The 18,192-nt window shown below is 38.1% G+C and overlaps 1 protein-coding gene across 1 annotated transcript in view; it reads right to left on the bottom strand.

The window, feature by feature from the left end:
- LOC130921048 (metal transporter CNNM1-like) overlaps positions 1-17,887 on the bottom strand; it is a 34,809-nt gene extending 16,922 nt beyond the window's left edge. The window contains exons 1-5 of the mRNA XM_057844663.1: positions 17,792-17,887; positions 14,497-15,047; positions 12,893-13,154; positions 9,746-10,098; positions 6,484-6,817 (exon numbers count right to left, since the gene is read on the bottom strand). Coding sequence (XP_057700646.1) covers positions 6,484-6,817; positions 9,746-10,098; positions 12,893-13,154; positions 14,497-14,925 — 1,378 coding nt within the window. The 5' untranslated portion in view covers positions 14,926-15,047; positions 17,792-17,887. The remainder of the gene's footprint in view (positions 1-6,483; positions 6,818-9,745; positions 10,099-12,892; positions 13,155-14,496; positions 15,048-17,791) is intronic.
- Positions 17,888-18,192: the final 305 nt, after the last annotated feature.

Genomic DNA, 18,192 nt, shown 5'->3' with positions numbered 1-18,192 from the left:
GCCATGCCTTTTTTTTAATATATATATATATTTTTAATTAAATCATTTTCTAATTGTATTTAACGTTACTGACATAATATGTTACACTCATCCAGAGTCTTAAGGTAGGGTTATCAAATTTATCCCGATAACGGCGGTAATTAATTAAAAAAAAAAAGTATCACGTTATATAACGCAATTAATGCATGCGCTGCACGCTCCACTCACATATTGTCGCGCTCAATCTGTAATTGCGCCGTTTTACAAATATAGAGAGATAAAACGCAGCGTAAAATGAGTACAGTGAACTTTGGCAGCCTTTGGAGCCTTTTTTTAATTGGCTAAAGCCTTACAATCCCTCTCCCTACGATTAGAAATATCATGGGAAGCAATGTGGGGAAGCAAGGTAGCAATTGATATTTTTCTTAACACCTTATGTTATTTCCCAACGCAGAGAAGATATATCAATTGGTAGCACTACGCACAGTCATGGTTCCACTTCCCATCATGCATTTGGGCATGGCTACAGTATCATTTACTGAAAGCTCAACAAATACACTAGATCGCAATATTTAGTCACAATTTACAAAGTCACAAGTCTTTCTATCCGTGGATCCCTCTCACAGAAAGAATGTTAATAATGTAAATGCCATCTTGAGGATTTATTGTCATAATAAACAAATACAGTACTTATGTACTGTATGTTGAATGTATATATTCGTGCGAATTTTATTCATTTTTTTCTTAATGCATTGCCAAAATGTATATGATCGGGAAAAATTATCGGGATTGATTGGAATTGAATCGGGAGCAAAAAAAAGCAATCGGATCGGGAAATATCGGGATCGGCAGATACTCAAACTAAAATGATCGGGATCGGATCGGGAGCAAAAAAACATGATCGGAACAACCCTATATATATATATATATATATATGTATACATATATATATATATATAAAGGATATATATATAAAGGAGGACCTATGTACAAAAACTGAACACTTACATAGCAAAACATAGTAAACTAGATTACAAATGCATTAAAAAAAAACATTAGCTCAAACAAAAACTTAGCTTATGTTGGTCTTAACAGGGAGCAGATTCAGCCATGTGAAATGAGGTAGACTAGAGGGCCGTGTATCCACCCAAATCAATAAAACCTAATGCAAACACTTTCAAAACAAACCATTACAACGCCACTTTAATTAAACGAATACTCGAAGCAGCCAAAATTAATTAGAAACTTTTTTTCTAATAGAATACTCGAGTTAATCGATTAATCGTTGCAGCACTAGTAAGATACCCTAAAGTTTTACTCAATTAAACACAGCGTTACTTCTAAATCGTATTACTCAAGTAAAAGTAGTTATCCGAAAATTTACTTGAGTACAAGTGAAAAAAAATACTTGTTACAAAAAAAAAAAAACTTCAAGTAATGAGTAACATTGTGAGTAACTGCTTACAATGTCAGATTTTTAAAAATCATGTTACAGGTAGTCCACGTGTTGAGACGTACTCGACTTACGTGATTTTGACGCCGGAGTGTCTTCAGTCATTTTGTCTTTCGTCGTTTGTTATACAGTACCTTATTGTACCTCACAATATCTTATTTTTTACTTTTCTTCATTAATATGACGTGTTCTGTCCTCATTAAACGTGAAGTTGTTCAGCTTGACAGACAGCAAAAAAGGCAATTGCACTTTTTGAAGCATTTTAATTTCTTCACTTTTGACAATTTATAGAGCTGTAACACACATATGTGCACTTACGTTCAAAACGAAATGCATTTTAATTCATTTGCTCCCAAAAACGAATAAATAAGTTCTATATTTAATTGTTTCAGTGTCCCAAAGACCTATCTATACATCTTTTACATTTTTTTTCCCAAAAAGACATCTCTGGGTTCTGATTCAATTTAGCTCCAAAGCACAAAGCTGAAAATCCATTTTAAAGCAATAAAACTGGCCACTGGAGGGCAGTAGCGCATTTGGCAAGACCCGCAACCTGATTCAACGGCAACGAAAGGCCAAGCCGCACGGCCGCGTGCAGGCGGAAGATGACCGAATGGATGCCAGGCGGTAGACGACCAAGCAGAACGACCGGGACCACTGCCGTCTTGTTGATTTATTGTTATAATAAACAAACACAGTACTTATGTACAGTATGTTGAATGTATATATCCGTTTTGTGTCTTATCTTTCCATTCCAACAATAATTTACAGAAAAATATGGCATATTTTATAGATGGTTTGAATTGAAATTAATTACAATTAATTAATTTTTAAGCTGTGATTAACTCGATTAAAATTTTTAATCGTTTGACAGCCCTACAATTAAGCAATAGTTATGAGGTAAATATCCGTGACATTTTTACAGATGCCATTTTTTTCATTGTGACATAATTGGTTTAAAAGTTTAAAATATGTGCGCGAATAATTTTTTTAAGTCGTTTTTTTTTTAAATGAAATATGAGACATCAATTATTGATTCTAAGCTAAAAACGACAGACATTTTAAATAATAAATGTAATTATTTACCTTCGTTTTAGGGCTGGGTTGAAACAAAAGCAGTTGTGCGACGTATGTAAACGGGGGTTTTCAGGGTAAAACGGAAAAATTAAAAATAGTTTGGGGGCTTAATGCGCCATGAATCTGCTATGGCAGCATATAGACATATTTTTCTATCAAACACAACAGTTGTTTTGGCTTAAAATGGAGGAGTGCAAGAGCAGAAACCGCTTTTTCAGTCTTGTTTGTGTTTTCCGCCGTATATATTTAAAAAAAAAAAAAAAAAAATTCTATATTAAAAAACACAAGCCGATTATAATTCTGATTAAAAATATATCTATTATTTTTTTAGAAAACGAATTCTAAATGCCTAGAATTCCAAAACTATTTATTTGACAGTACAACATTCTTTCACCCCTCCCAGTCAAAATGAATTGGAGTTTTAGTGCCGTCAATGGCAGCCAATGAGTTCAATGTGTTCCCTGTAAGGGTTTAAAGAAAATCCTTATTGATGCACGAAAGGGTTAAGTTGAGTTTCCAAGTGTGCGCGCACACATTCACACTCACACAGGAACAGTGAATCCTTTCAAGTACGATTCGTCTGGATTCTGTTCAACTTTCTCAATGACACGCAAGCACAAATACACACAATTGCATTCATCTAAGTGGGTCAGTGCAAAGCAAGGGAGGGAAAAGCTTTTATGCTAATCATAATAATGAGCTGAATGTCAAACAAAAAGGCTTTAGTTATCATCCAGCTATAAGTAGCAAAGAAAAGGCTTCATTCCATACTGATATAACAGGCGGATGCAGCATATCATAGCTAGGAGTGGGAACCTCTTGGTACCTCACGATACGATTCGCGATACTAAGCTCACGAAAACGATGATCTGACGATATAGCGATGCAACGATTTTCGATACATTGGTAAGGAAATCATTCTAGGATATTCTACAAAAAACTAATAAACAGAAAAACAAGCTTCTGCTGTGAATTGGAATGAGTTTAACCCTCGTAGACTGATTCATTCGCTGCCATCCCTCCCACTTCAAAAGGATTGGACGTCTATGGCTGTCGGTGGCAGCCAATGCCAGGCAATGAGTAATTTCGGGCCATTTAAGGTCATTTACCTGTTGATTTTCAGCTACTTCCTGTTGATTTTGGGCTATTTTATGGGTCACTTACTGTTTCTTTTGCATTACAGAACAGGAAGTGACCTGGGAATCACCCAAATGAATAGGCAGTGACTCAAACTCAACAGGAAATGACCTGGAAATGCCCGAAAATGAAAAGCAAGTGACCTATAAATGCCCCGAAAATCTGACCGAATGACTGTGAATGCTCTGGTTTTGAATGAACGAACGTTCCCAGTCTTAATGGATTGGGCGTCGAGCACCGTCAATGGCAACCTTTTTTATTTATTTATTTATTTATTTATTTATTTATTTTAATTGACACCTTTTTAAAATGATATCTCAATTCTTGACAGGAGCATATCGATAACCTTTTGGGATACAAAGTATCACGATACATCACCATTTTGATATTTTGTCACACCCCTAATCATAACACATTACAATGTGAAATTTCTCACATTATAACATAAAAATTAGTTTATGGATGTTGCCTTGACAACTAAGCTCTTTTTTGGCTGCTGACTAGCTCTTCTTATTTTGGAGCAAATTGTGTGGATTAGAGATGTCCCGATTGATCGCGTCCGATCATGTCATTTTCAAAGTATCGGAATCGGCAAAAAAATATCAGCCATGCCTTTTTTTAATATATATATATATTTTAAATAAATTGTTTTCTAATTGTATTTAACGTTACAGACATAATATGTTACACTCATCCAGAGTCTTTAGTTTAGGCTAAAGGTAGGGTTATCAAATTTATCACGATAACGGCGGTAATTAATTTTTAAAAAAATGTATCACGTTAAAATATTTAACGCAATTAATGCATGCACTGCACGACCCACCCACGCATTGTCACGCTCAATCTGTAATGGCACCGTTTTACCTATATAGAGTGAATTTTGGCAGCCTTTGGAGCCTTTATTTAATTGGCTAAAGCCTTACAATCCCTCTCCCTACAATTAGAAATATCATGGGAAGCAATGTGGGGAAGCAAGGTAGCAATTGATCTTTTTCTTAACACTTTGTTATTTTCCAATGCAGAGAAGATATATCAATTGATAGCACTACGCACAGTCATGGTTCCACTTCCCATCATGCATTTGGGCATGGCTACAGTATCATTTACTGAAAGCTCAACAAATACACTAGATGGCAATATTTAGTCACAATATACAAAGTCACAAGTCTTTCTATCCGTGGATCCCTCTCACAGAAAGAATGTTAATAATGTAAATGCCATCTTGAGGATTTATTGTCATGATAAACAAATACAGTACTTATGTACTGTATGTTGAATGTATATATTCGTCCGAGTTTTATTCATTTTTTTCTTAATGCATTGCCAAAATGTATATGATTGGGAAAAATTATCGGGAATCATTGGAATTGAATCGGGAGCAAAAAATAGCAATCGGATCGGGAAATATCGGGATCGGCAGATACTCATACTAAAACGATCGGGATCGGGAGCAAAAAAAACATGATCGGAACAACCCTAGTGTCGATACTAGGACTGTCAAACGATTTAAATCTTTAATCGAGTTAATTACAGCTTAAAAATTAATTAATCGTAATTAATCGCAATTCAAACCATCTATAAAATAGGCCATATTTTTCTGTAAATTATTGTTGGAATGGAAAGATAAGACACAAGACGGATATATACATTCAACATACGGTACATAAGTACCCTATTTGTTTATTATAACAATAAATCAACAAGATGGTATTAACATTATCAACATTCTCTTAAAGCAATCCATGGATAGAAAGACTTGTAGTTCTTAAAAGATAAATGTTAGTACAAGTTATAGAAATTTTATATTAAAACCACTCTTTTTTCGTTTGATTAAAATTAGTAAAATTTTTTAATAAAAAAAAAAAAACTAGTAGCTCGCCATTGTTGATGTCAATAATTACACCATGCTCACTCATGGTACTAGCCCATAAAATCAGTTGGACCCAAACGCCAGCAGAGGGCGCCAAACAGCAAAAAACAAGCAACAAGCGGACATTCCAGTGTCCTGTCATTGTAGTCTGTTTGAGTGGGGCACGTGCGTTAATTGCGTCAAAAATTTTAACGTGATTAATTTAAAAAACTAATTAGCGCCCGTTAACGCAATAATTTTGACAGCCCTAGTGAATACGAAAAAATTAATTCTGACCAAAAAAAAAAAGTCTGATTGGTCAGCCAGCACTCGGCCAGCCTAATTTTAGAACTTGATTTTGCCTTTATATCCTAAATTAAAACCCTCATCCTTGTTTGAAACCCTAATCTTGGCTTAAAGAAAAATAATTTGAAATACTTTACCCTGATTTGAAATGTTAATTGTAATCACTAACAGTTGTTTTGAAACCCTTAAGATGTCTTAAACCCCATTTTTAAGCCCTAACCCTAACTTCAACCATAACTTGAAGCCCTAACCCTGGACTGAAAACTGAACCAAGAAATGAATCCATAATGCCTTTCCTTGAATTATTAATTTGAATCCCTAAACACAGTTTAAATACCGATACCCGATGTGGCACTAAAATCCAAATACAGTAGTACCTCGACATACGATCGCATCGACACACGATCTTTTCGACATCCGACGTAAAATTTGACTCTCCATTTGCTTGAGATTTTGTTCACGGATGGAATGAATGACTGAATGAATAAACTAATAAACAGAAAAGCAAGCTATTTTCACCCAACTGTTGTAAGTTTATCTCTAGTAGATGTCCAATCAATTTGAATTGGGAAGGTGGCAGCAAATGAACCAAAAATTTGTATCAGCGCAAGACTATCTCTAACCCTAGTTTGAAACCCTGGTTGCCCTCTGCTCCTTCTGAACACGCCTCCTTTCATCGTACCTTTTTTGAACTCCTCCAGCATGGCGTCCAGAGTGGTGTCACTGAACACAAAGTGCAGTGGCCGCATGTAGAACTGTGTCACAGTCTGCAGGGGCGTGCAGTCATCCGGGTCGACGAAGGCCAGGTCCTTAACGAACAGCACGTCGACGATGTTGGCGCGGGTGTCCTTGTACACGGGGATACGCGTGTAGCCACTCTGGTGGACTTCTGTCATGGTGTTGAAGTCCAGAAGGGTGTCGGCCGCCAACATGAAGCAATCCCCAAGTGGGGTCAGAACATCCTCTACAGTCTTGCTACGCAGCTCCAGAGCCCCCTGGATGATGTTCAGCTCCTCCTAGAGGAAATCGAGAACAAAAATGGAACGACCGCCGTTGCTATCGGAATGAAGACATCAGAATTGAAACATTAATAATCTTTAGCCGTAGACTTCATAATGTATTGACGGGACACGGGGCCGATAAATAGGGGGCCTGCATTGTTGGTGAGGCTGCCAATGCTGACCGTGTGGAATCACAAAGAGCTTTTTTCGTTGAAAATTCTTGTGAATAAATGCTTAAATACCTGAACTCTTTATAGATGTGGATGTAAAACAGTCTTGATTTGTGGATGAAAGCAAATAAAACCCCCATGCAGTTAGCATTAATTTTACGTAAATATATCCAAGTACAATGCTAGTCTGTTAGTTAATGTAGCTAGCGGCCACCTTATGTAAACGGAGCTTTTCCGGTGAAAATTCTTCTGAATAAATGCTTAAATCCCCGAATTCTTTATAGATATGGACGTAAAACAGTCTCGATTCTTGGTTAAAACGTGCGGTTTGTATTTATTTGACATAAATTTGTCGAACTCCAATGCTAGTCTGTTAGTGAATGTAGCTAGCGGCCGCCTTCTGTAAACAGAGCTTTTCCGGTGAAAATTCTTGTGAATAAATCCTTAAATCCCCGAATTCTTTATAGATATGGACGTAGAGCAGTCTCGATTCTTGGTTAAAAGCAAAAAAAAAAAAAAAAAATGTGCAGTTAGCATTTATTTTACGTAAATATGTCAAAGTACAATGCTTGTCTTTTAGTGACTGTAGCTAGCGGCCGCCTTATGTAAACAGAGCTTTTCCGGTGAAAATTGTTGTGAATAAATCCTTAAATCCACGAATTCTTTATAGATATGGATGTAAAACAGTCTCGATTCTTGTTTATGAGCAAAAAAATGTGCAGTTAGCATTTATTTTACGTAAATATGTCGAAGTACAATGCTAGTCTGTTAGTGAATGTAGTTAGCGGCCGCCTCATGTAAACAGAGCTTTTCCGGTGAAGATTCTCGTGAATAAATGCTTAAATCCCTGAATTCGTTATAGATATGGACGCAAAACAGTCTCGATTCTTGGTTAGAAGCAAAAAAAAAAAAAAACGTGCAGTTAGCATTTATTTTACGTAAATATGTCAAAGTACAATGCTAGTCTGTTAGTGACTGTAGCTAGCGGCCGCCTTATGTAAACAGAGCTTTTCCGGTGAAAATTGTTGTGAATAAATCCTTAAATCCACGAATTCTTTATAGATATGGATGTAAAACAGTCTCGATTCTTGTTTATGAGCAAAAAAATGTGCAGTTAGCATTTATTTTACGTAAATATGTCGAAGTACAATGCTAGTCTGTTAGTGAATGTAGTTAGCGGCCGCCTCATGTAAACAGAGCTTTTCCGGTGAAGATTCTCGTGAATAAATGCTTAAATCCCTGAATTCGTTATAGATATGGACGCAAAACAGTCTCTATTCTTGGTTAGAAGCAAAAAAAAAAAACGTGCAGTTAGCATTTATTTTACGTAAATATGTCGAAGTACAATGCTAGTCTGTTAGTGAATGTAGCTAGCTGCCGCCTTATGTAACCAGCTTTTCCAGTGAAAATTCTTGTGAATAAATGCCTAAATCCCTGAATTCGTTCTAGACATGGACGTAAAACAATCACGATTCTAGTTTAAAAGCAGAAAAGAAAAAAAAAACGTGCAGTTAGCATTTATTTTACGAAAATATGTCGAAGTACAATGCTAGTCTGTTAGTGACTGTAGCCAGCGGCCGCCTTATGAAATCAGCTTTTCCAGTGAAAATTCTTCTGAATATATCCTTAAATCCACGAAATCTTTATAGATATGAATGTAAAACAGTCTCGATTCTTGGTTATGAGCAAAAAAAATGTGCAGTTAGCATTTATTTTACGTAAATATGTCGAAGTACAATGCTAGTTTGTTAGTGAATGTAGCTAGCAGCTGCTTTATGTAAACAGCTTTTCCGGTGAAAATTCTTGTGGATAAATGCCTGCATTGAGGCCGCCAAAGCTGACCGAGTGGAATCACAGACAAAGAGCTTTTTTCGTTGAAAATTCTTGTGAACAAATGCTTAAATCCCTGAATTCTTTATAGATGTGGACGTAAAACAGTCTCGATTCTTGGTTGAAAGCAAAAAAACCCATGCAGTTAGCATTTATTTTTCGTAAATACATCCAAGTACAATGCTAGACTGTTAGTTAATGTAGCTAGCGGCAGCCTTATGTAAACAGAAATTTTCCGGTGAAAATTCTTATGAATAAATGCTTAAATCCACAAATTCTTTATAGATATGGACGTAAAAGTCTTGATTCTTGGTTAAATGCAAAAAAAAGCAGTTGTGTTTAATTTACGTAAATATTGCGAACTATGATGCCAATGCAGTAGCAGCTAATTCCTCCCATTGATTTGGTACGAAAAATATGATAATTACCTTGAATCCTCGAACAAATCACTCCTGAGACAATCCTTCCTGTTTGTATGCGGTACAGCATTCGTACTTTTTCAACAGAAATCCGGCGTTAGAGCGCTGCGTGCGTTTGTTGATAGCTCCTCTTGATGTGGGCGGCCCCCTACTTGATGGCGAGGCGCAGTGCATGACCGATCTGACCCGTCAATACCATTATGAAGTCTATGCTTCAGCAAAAATTATGGTTAGCTGTTGTACCGCCTATTTTCATTGTTCTTCTGTAGCAAAATTTAGTTTTAGACAAAAGTGTGTATCTAGTGATCGACAGGGGAATTACACCAATTAGATTACACAATTCCTATATATGATTATGAGATGAATAAAAACTACAGTTACAAAGAATTATAGTCCAACTCTAATTTGAAACACTAACTTGTGTAAAACCCTTATCCTAGCTGCAAACCCAAAACTCGCATTTGAAATCCTAATTTAAAACCCTAACAACAGTGGAGTCATCATGCAGCCAGCATTTTTCTCACCTTGAGCAAGTCATGGTACGGGTCGGTGACGCGCAGCATCTCCAGCAGCTTCTCTCTTGTGTAGAAGTTGGAGATCTCCTGGTGCAGGATGAGATCAAGCAGCTTGCTGAGCGGGTACGACACGGGGAAGGAGAGCACCATGAGCAGGCGCGTCAGCCAGATGCTGCGCGCCGCCATAGCCAGGCCGTGGCGGGACGCTGCCGAGTGCGGCAGAATCTCGCCAACGAAGAAAATTCCCAGTGCGCAGGTGGCGGTTGAAAGCCACGTCATGCCCAGGATGCGGCACATCCATACGGCCAGTGAAGAGTTGATCAGCGCCGTACCCAACAGCAGAGTGCATAAAACGTAGTTACCTGCAAGAAGGGTGTTCCACTTTAGCGTCAGTTATCAATACAATTACAGTCCTTTTTAATGTCTCTTACAAGGGCTCACTCTAGTGCTACGTAGGCTTATTAGACAACAATTGATTATCACCAATGATGATACAGTACAATATTGATATTACAATATGATATTTGCAGATATTACAAAGTCTGCTACGATTCGATTCGAAGTACAGCTGCAGCTATCGATTATTTTAGTAGTCGATTAATCGATGAACTATTTAGTTCGAATTTATGGAATTTTGTTGTCATCATCATCGGTATCATTGACAATCATTGACAATTACAAAATGTGACATGATTTGCCCAAAGGAACCAAAGAAGACGATAAAGGCGGACGAGATGAAGCATATGCTTATAAGTTTCCCGTCCCCCATACAACTAAGGACACACATTCAGGCATGGAACATACATCCCCTGGGCCAGGCGTCAGTTGTAATCCAGAAATGATGAGCTCATTTGCGCGTCGGCACTGGTCGAGATCGTCAGCCAAAATTTCCAGCTTCTTGATGCGAAAATCTCTCTCCTCGACCGCCTGCTTGAGTTTCCCGTTTTCAGCGCGAATTAAATGGAGCTCTCTGACGATTTCTTGATTCTGGTTTTGAATCAAGCCAGTCAAGGAGACCTCCAACTTCTGTATGGAGGATTTTATTTCATCCAAGTCTCCAGGTTTAAAATTCTTTGGAGCCATACTGGGAGTCGAGTTTGCTGGCCCTGAGCGTTTATCAGTTAAGATAAGAGAGTGCTTCAGAGTGCGTCTGTACGCGGCGAAGGCTGAGCAGCGAATCAATCTATAATAATAAATATTCATTCATTCATTCATTTTCCATGCCGCTTTTCCTCACGAGGGTCGCGGAGGTGCTGGAGCCTATCCCAGCCAACTACGGGCAGTAGGCAGGGGACACCCTGAACTGGTTGCCAGCCAATCGCAGAGCACAAGGAGACATACAACCTTTCACGCACACACTCATACCTACGGACAATTTAGAGTGTTCAATCAGCCTACCATGCATGTTTTTGGGATGTGGGAAGAAACCGGAGTTCCCGGAGGAAACCCACGCAGGCACGGGGAGAACATGCAAACTCCACACAGGAAGGCCGAAGCCCGGGATTGAACCCTTGATCTCAGAACTATGAGGCAGATGTGCTAACCACTAAGCCACCGTGCCGCTAATAATAAATATATAAATATAATAATCTAGTGATCGGATAAGGAACATAAAAAATTAAAATACCTGAGCTGAGCCTCAAACGGTATAAAAAATGAATAAATAAGGATCTATGTACAACAAAAGAAAAATTGGCGAACTTACATAGCAAAAGTCAGCTAGCTTAAATGCTATTAAATGCTAACATTTTTTTTTTTTTTTACAATGCTCTCAACAAATGGTTCAGACACACATTCCCACAAAAAATGGCTAAATATACCTATAAACTAAAATACAAATGCATAAAAAAAAAAAAACCTTAGCGCAAACAAAAACAGCTTAGGTTGGTCTTTACAGGGAGCAACTGGATTCAGCCATGTGAAATGAGGCAGACTAGAGGGCAGTTTATCCACCCAGATCAATAAAGCTAAACGCAAACACTTTCAAAGCAAACCATTACAGGGCCACTTTAATTAAACGAATACTCGAAGCAGCAACATTTAATTCTAATCTTTTTTTCTGATCGAATACTCGAGTTAATCGATTAATCGTTGCAGCACTAATTCGAAGCAAAGGTATTTTAACTGTTTGACAATTTTGTCGGCAAAAAATTTCAGACATTGAACAATCTTTTTAACAAAACGGCATACCTAAAAGATGAGACAATTTTGATCGATGTTTTGCGTTTCTATCGATTTGATTGGATTGTTTCTTACTCAATCGATGTTTTGATCCCGACTGATATTTCATTACATCTCTTGTGCTTGGTGAATGAAACACCTCTAATGTTCAACTTGAACCATAAAAGTTCGTTTAATTTATATTTCGCTAGCCATTGAAGAAATTGAATAAACACTCAAACATTGTAGTAGAAAAAAAAGATAAATTAAGAGTTGTCCGATAATGACTTTTTAACTGATAACCGATATCCTGGTACTATCCAACTCCAAAAATCTGATACCGATATCAAACCGATAACGATATATGCGGTCGTGAACTCAAACACAACAGTTCTTTTGGCTTCAAATGCAGTACTTTATTGTAAAGAGGGGTGCAAGAGCAGAAACTGCTTTTTCTGCCTTGTGTGTGTGTGTTTGTGTGTGTGTATATATATATATTTGAGAGAGAGAGAGAGAGAGAGAGAGAGAGAGAGAGAGAGAGAGAGAGAGAGAGAGAGAGAGAGAGAGAGAGAGAGAGAGAGAGAGAGTTTTATTTAAAAGTGTTTTAACTTTTTTGTGGAAAATATCTATTTTTGTTCTAATGTTTAGCAACTTGAGCTGTGGCTGTGGCTTTAGTCTATAAGTTAGTGAGTTCAATTATATTCAAAATATTTCAGTTATTTTTTATTTATTCTCACATATTCATGTTGATGTTTCAATTTGAAAATATGTTGTGAAATTTAAAAAAAAAATCCTGTTCAATGGGGGTGGGGGATTAACCGATAAATCTAAAAAAATAACACATTTTAGAGCTATAATTCCAATACAGTGAAACCGCGGTATTTTAGCTTAAGGTTATCATGTAATCAAAAACTCATACCGGCACATTGCTAGTTGACAGTATTATGACATATATTTAATGTTTGTTTTTTTTTTATATTGTGTATTTTTACTCACCATGCCGTCGCACCGATTCGATCTTTCGGGCATAACGTTGCTCCTTGTCAGTGCCGCTGTTCTGCAGAACCTGCAGCTCAACGGGGTCCAATGCCAGTAGACTCAGGTTGAGTCCGCTGAAGAGCGCCGACAATGCCAGCAGTAGCACCGACACCAGAACCTGCAGCCACAGCTCAGGAGCTTCACCGGAACGTTCCACCACCGCCAGCCAGTAGTCCCTAGTGCGGTAGTGCTCCCACTTTGACCCGTCAAAGGCACACACCTGGGGGAAAAAATATATCCAGCTTAACTCATTGGGTCCCATTGATTGTATGAGACGTCCAACAAGTCAGTTTGACTGGGAGAGCGGGCAGCGATTGTTTGCAATTTGGGGTTTTCATTTTGTCTCCTGGTCAAAATTAATTGGATGTCTATCAGGCGATTGTCATGAAGCTAACCTGTCTTCGAAGACTTTAGGGCAGGGGTGTCCAAATTTTTTGCAAAGGGGGCCAGATTTGTTGTGGTAAAAATGTGGGGGGTCGACCCTGGCTGACGTTCTTTACATAGAACAATATATTTAAGCAAATTTTAGCAAGCCATTCCTTGTGTCACATTTGCTTTATTATTATTTTTAATTAATAATTTCACCAATCTTGCAACTAGCCTTTGTGGCGTCCTCTTTCGACTCTCGGGCTCTTGTGAAATACTGCTGCTGTAAAATTAAACTATCTTCAAGTTGCTTCAATTTCTCGCTACGTATCTTCCCTGTAATCTTGTCATACATGTCAGTGTGTCTCGTTTGGTAATATCGCCTCAAATTGTACTCTTTAATAACAGTGACTGTCTCTTTGCAAATGAGGCAGACACAGTTGTTGTGTATTTTAGTGAAGAAATTTCCACCTATCCTTGAAGCGTTGTACTGTCGTACTCAACTTTTTTTTTGTTGATTTTCGCCATTTTAGAAAATCAGGAGTAAAGAGTCATATGGGGTAATGTTGCTTAGAGTGCTGCTGCCTTTTAGTGGGTAAATGAGGAGCAGCATTTAGTGTGTAAACTACTTCATATGCTGGTAGCAGTACTTCTGACCAATTTATTAAGTCTATGTGCGGGCCAGACGTTATTGATTTTATGACAGAGGCTGGGGGCCGGATGAAATTTGACCAAGGGCCGCATTTTGCCCCCAGGCCGGACTTTGGACATGTCTGCTTTAGGGATATAGTCATGAAGACCTAATATAGTTCATTTTTAATTGAAAGATGGTTATGTCTATGTGGCGAAATCCACTATTTATTCCCAAAATTGTATTTTGTATGTTTAGAGTCGTAAATTCATTACTGTCATGCGTTCGTGAAAAGCCTTGATGTTTTTACCTCAACACAGCATCATATTCAGTTAATCTTACAAAATAAATTATAAATTTGTTTAAAACTGTATAATTAGCAGATTATGATAATGTAATGGGTTCTTACTTTGTATAAAAAAATATTTAAGGAAAATCTGGTGTCCAAGCATGTGGCTTCCATTACTGTTGCACTGTTTTTTTTGTTGGTTTTTTTTTTTAAACCCAAAGCTACTTTTTTCGTACTAGTGTATGCAACCACTCTAAAAGAACTTAACATGCACACCGAGTAGAACTTGATGCGGTCCCCTCTTCGCAGCTGCTTGGCTAGCAATTCCACCAGAACCGAGTTCCGGCTGGAGGCCGACTTGAAGGAGCCCAGCACCTCGATGTCGGACGTGCGCGCGCTCTTGTCCGCGCACAAGTTCCGGGGGTCCGGTCCGTGACGGGGGAGCGCCTCGGTGCCGGGCTCTTCGATAAAAGCGATCCACGGGGCCGCGCTGGTGGCCCGCGTCCGGTTGAGCCTGTGCAGCGGGGAGGAGGAGTAGTACACCCGCAGAGTGAAACGCGTCCCCTCGGTGGCCTTCAGGACCCCGTCCTGCACGGACAGCTCCGGCCCGGTCTCCTCCGGACGGAAGCCGAGCAGAGCGTGCCCAGAGCCGGGTAACAGGAGGACCAAGAGGAGGATCAGGAAGAGGGGGAGGCTGGCCTGCATGTCGGGGTGGGACTTACTCCCTCCTCGGCTATGGTTAATCCCTCTTGTGCCGCTGGTTCCGGTCCATGTGCTGAGTGCTGAGAGGATGCTGCACTGGCGCGCCCACAGTGACGTCACTGCTTCTAATTATAGAACATGAAGTCAGAACCACTGCAGCAGCATCTCAGCTTGTTTACCTGATCTTTTCACACAAAAATAAAACAATGTTTTTAAAATGACTTTTCTTTTGCGTCTGTTTGTTTGTTTTATTTAAATGTTACTTTTTAGGGTTTTAATCTGATCTCTTAGTCAAATTAGATAGGACGTCTATCGCTGTAAGTGGCAACCTATGATTTAATAACAATAAAGTAGTCACAATCAAGGGTGTACGTTTGGTTTCAACATTGGTAGGGACGATATACCATACATAACCTGCATGTACCTGTACACTTTTTGCTGGGGACGGGACATTCATAATGATCAATGCAAAATAAATCTGTATTGACTTGTACCAACTTTTATGTGTATTTGTTCAGTCTGCACAGTTCAATTCAAACCTTTCGTCTCAAAAACTAGTAAAGAAGCATTTCGAAAGCTTCAAGAAAAAATGTCCAACTTTTATGAGCAAATCTAAATTGCATTATTTGAACACAAATTATATTAACATACACAATAAATACAAGCTTGTTAATCATCTCTTAAGTGCCCAGGAAAACAAACAAACAAAAAACAAACAAACAAACAAACAAACAAACAAACAAACAAACATTTGTCTTAAAACCACTCATCATTGTCTAAACAAAGAAATTAAATATAACTGAAAAACTTCTTTGTCAAGTAATAACAAAAATAAACTAGAAACTGCAATTTCTGGAGAAATTACACCTGGGTCTTTCCTGTGTGGAGATACAGATCTTAGCCCCGCCCAGGTTGGTTTGTGGACATTTTATCAGGTCATTTGGGAACATTTGGGGGGCGTGGCCTAGTCATAACAGGTCATTTGGGAACATTTGGGGGCGTGGCCTAGTCATATCAGGTCATTTGGGAACATTTGGGGGGCGTGGCCTAGTCAGCAGGTCATTTGGGAACGATTTGGGGGGCGTGGCCTAGTCATATCAGGTCGTTTGGGGAGTTAGTGGGCGTGGCCTAGTCATATCAGGTCATTTGGGAACATTTGGGGGCGTGGCCTAGTCAGCAGGTCATTTGGGAACGATTTGGGGGCGTGGCCTAGTCATATCAGGTCGTTTGGGGAGTTAGTGGGCGTGGCCTAGTCATATCAGGTCATTTGGGGACATTTGGGGGCGTGGCCTAGTCATATATGGTCATTTGGGTACATTTGGGGGCGTGGCCTAGTCATATCATGGCATTTGGGGACGTTTGGGGGGTGTGGTGCCGATTGGTCAAACGGTTCGGGCTGTGCAGCGCTCTGTATTTTTTTCATTAATAATGAATAGGAAACATTTTGGCAAATTTCCGGGGAACCGTAAATTTTTGCCAAATTCTGTATACAACCTTTATGCCCTCACCATCCCGGAATTTTTGATGGCCAAATTATGTGATTTGGTCAAAAATTGTGGGACTAGATACATTTTGAAACCTTTTTTTTTTTTTTTTTTGGAAAATTGCCATTTACGGGCGAACGGAAAATTTTTCGAGGCCGTTTGAAAACCCATACAGGAGGACACATCTCTCTAAGCAGCTTCCTACTCGAGTTTTGCATGTTAGCAAGTTCACACAGTTTATTAATGTCATGTTAACTCTGATGCAGGTTGGACTTTCAGTAGCAAAATTAGTGTTGTGTTCCCCACTTCCACAACATTGACATCTTTTTACATTTCTTACAATGGCTGCTGCTGGCTGAAAAAAATTGTAATATCTGTAATCTCTAATGTGTGTGTGAATGTCGGGGTCAAATGTGCGTTAAGGAGGGGAAAAAATTTGACCAGCACATTCAGCAAGTGAAAGGAGGTACATGTAAATCTGTACATAATGAAAACAATTCACTAAATAATGGTGGGGTCAATTACAAGAATTAAAAAATATCTACCTAATGACTTATATAACTGAAGTCATTATGTAACGCAAATAAGGTTGCTTAAAAGTTGGTGGGGACAATTTGAGCATCCTGAAAAGTTGATAGTGTTTTGTCCCTACCGTCCCTATGCAAACACCCTTGGTTACAATAATAGATATATTAGAATATAGAATATCATCGATCACCGTCAATGGCAGCCAGTGAGTCCAAACTATTTCTATGCGTTTCTTCGGGATGGTATGATATAGTAATACAAAAAATATTGATACAAGGGTCAGCAAATTAATTCATGATACTCCATGATACAAATATAAAAGAAAAAAGACAAGTTAAGATTTATTTTTTGCACTACTATGGACAGAAATAGGTAGATTAGCCAAAAATTTTACTCAAGCAAGAGTAGTGTCACTTCTAAATTATATAGCTCAAGTAAAAGTAGTCATCCAAAAAAATTACTCAAGTACAAGTTTAAAAAAAAAAAAAAATTGTTGAAAAGAATACTCAAGTAATGAGTAACATTTTGAGGAACTGCTTACAACGTCTGATTTTTTAAAACATTGATTTTTTTCTCAGCACAACATCTATATGAAGAGTTATTATTATATCATTGGTGAAACTGGTAGAGCAACTGTCGGCATCTCTGGCGAAAAAGTCAAATGTGAAATAAAGAGGAAAAAGTAACGACTCAAGTGTAGCCCAAAGTAGTGGCGTAAGAGTAGTGTTCCTTCTTTAAAAATCTATTCAAGTAATAGTAAAAAGTATTACGAGGTAAAACTACACTAAGAAGTACATTTTTCTCAAAAAGTTACTCAAGTTCATGTAACAGAGTAAATGTAACGCATTACTACCCACCTCTGATTATGGACGATCTGTAAAAAACGTTTGGCTTCCTCACAGATGAGAATATTTCAGTGCAGCATTTCTGTAAATAAATCGAGCAACACGATCTTATTGCAACATTGTTTTTAAAAAAATGGGTATTTCTTAACAAAAACACTTTTGTAGAGGTAAATTTTGGTGGCTACCCAAGGGTTTTATGGCAGTTATATTTACAATTACACACTGCCGTAGTGTTCAATAAGTCTGACTTTAAAAAAAAAAAAAAATCTCTTTCATAAACGGATCAAGTAAGGATTTAACTGTAACATTGACAACGCATTTGTAAACTTTTTAAGTTTTAATTTGATTTCATTATAAATATGAAAATCAAATGACAATCTACAACATTATATTGCACTGGGAGTTGAATAAAT

Source organism: Corythoichthys intestinalis, chromosome 8 (assembly GCF_030265065.1).
Source record: "Corythoichthys intestinalis isolate RoL2023-P3 chromosome 8, ASM3026506v1, whole genome shotgun sequence".
NCBI lineage: Eukaryota > Metazoa > Chordata > Actinopteri > Syngnathiformes > Syngnathidae > Corythoichthys > Corythoichthys intestinalis.
Note: the sequence above shows the minus strand (reverse complement) of the source record. Positions and strands in the feature narration are given on the sequence as shown.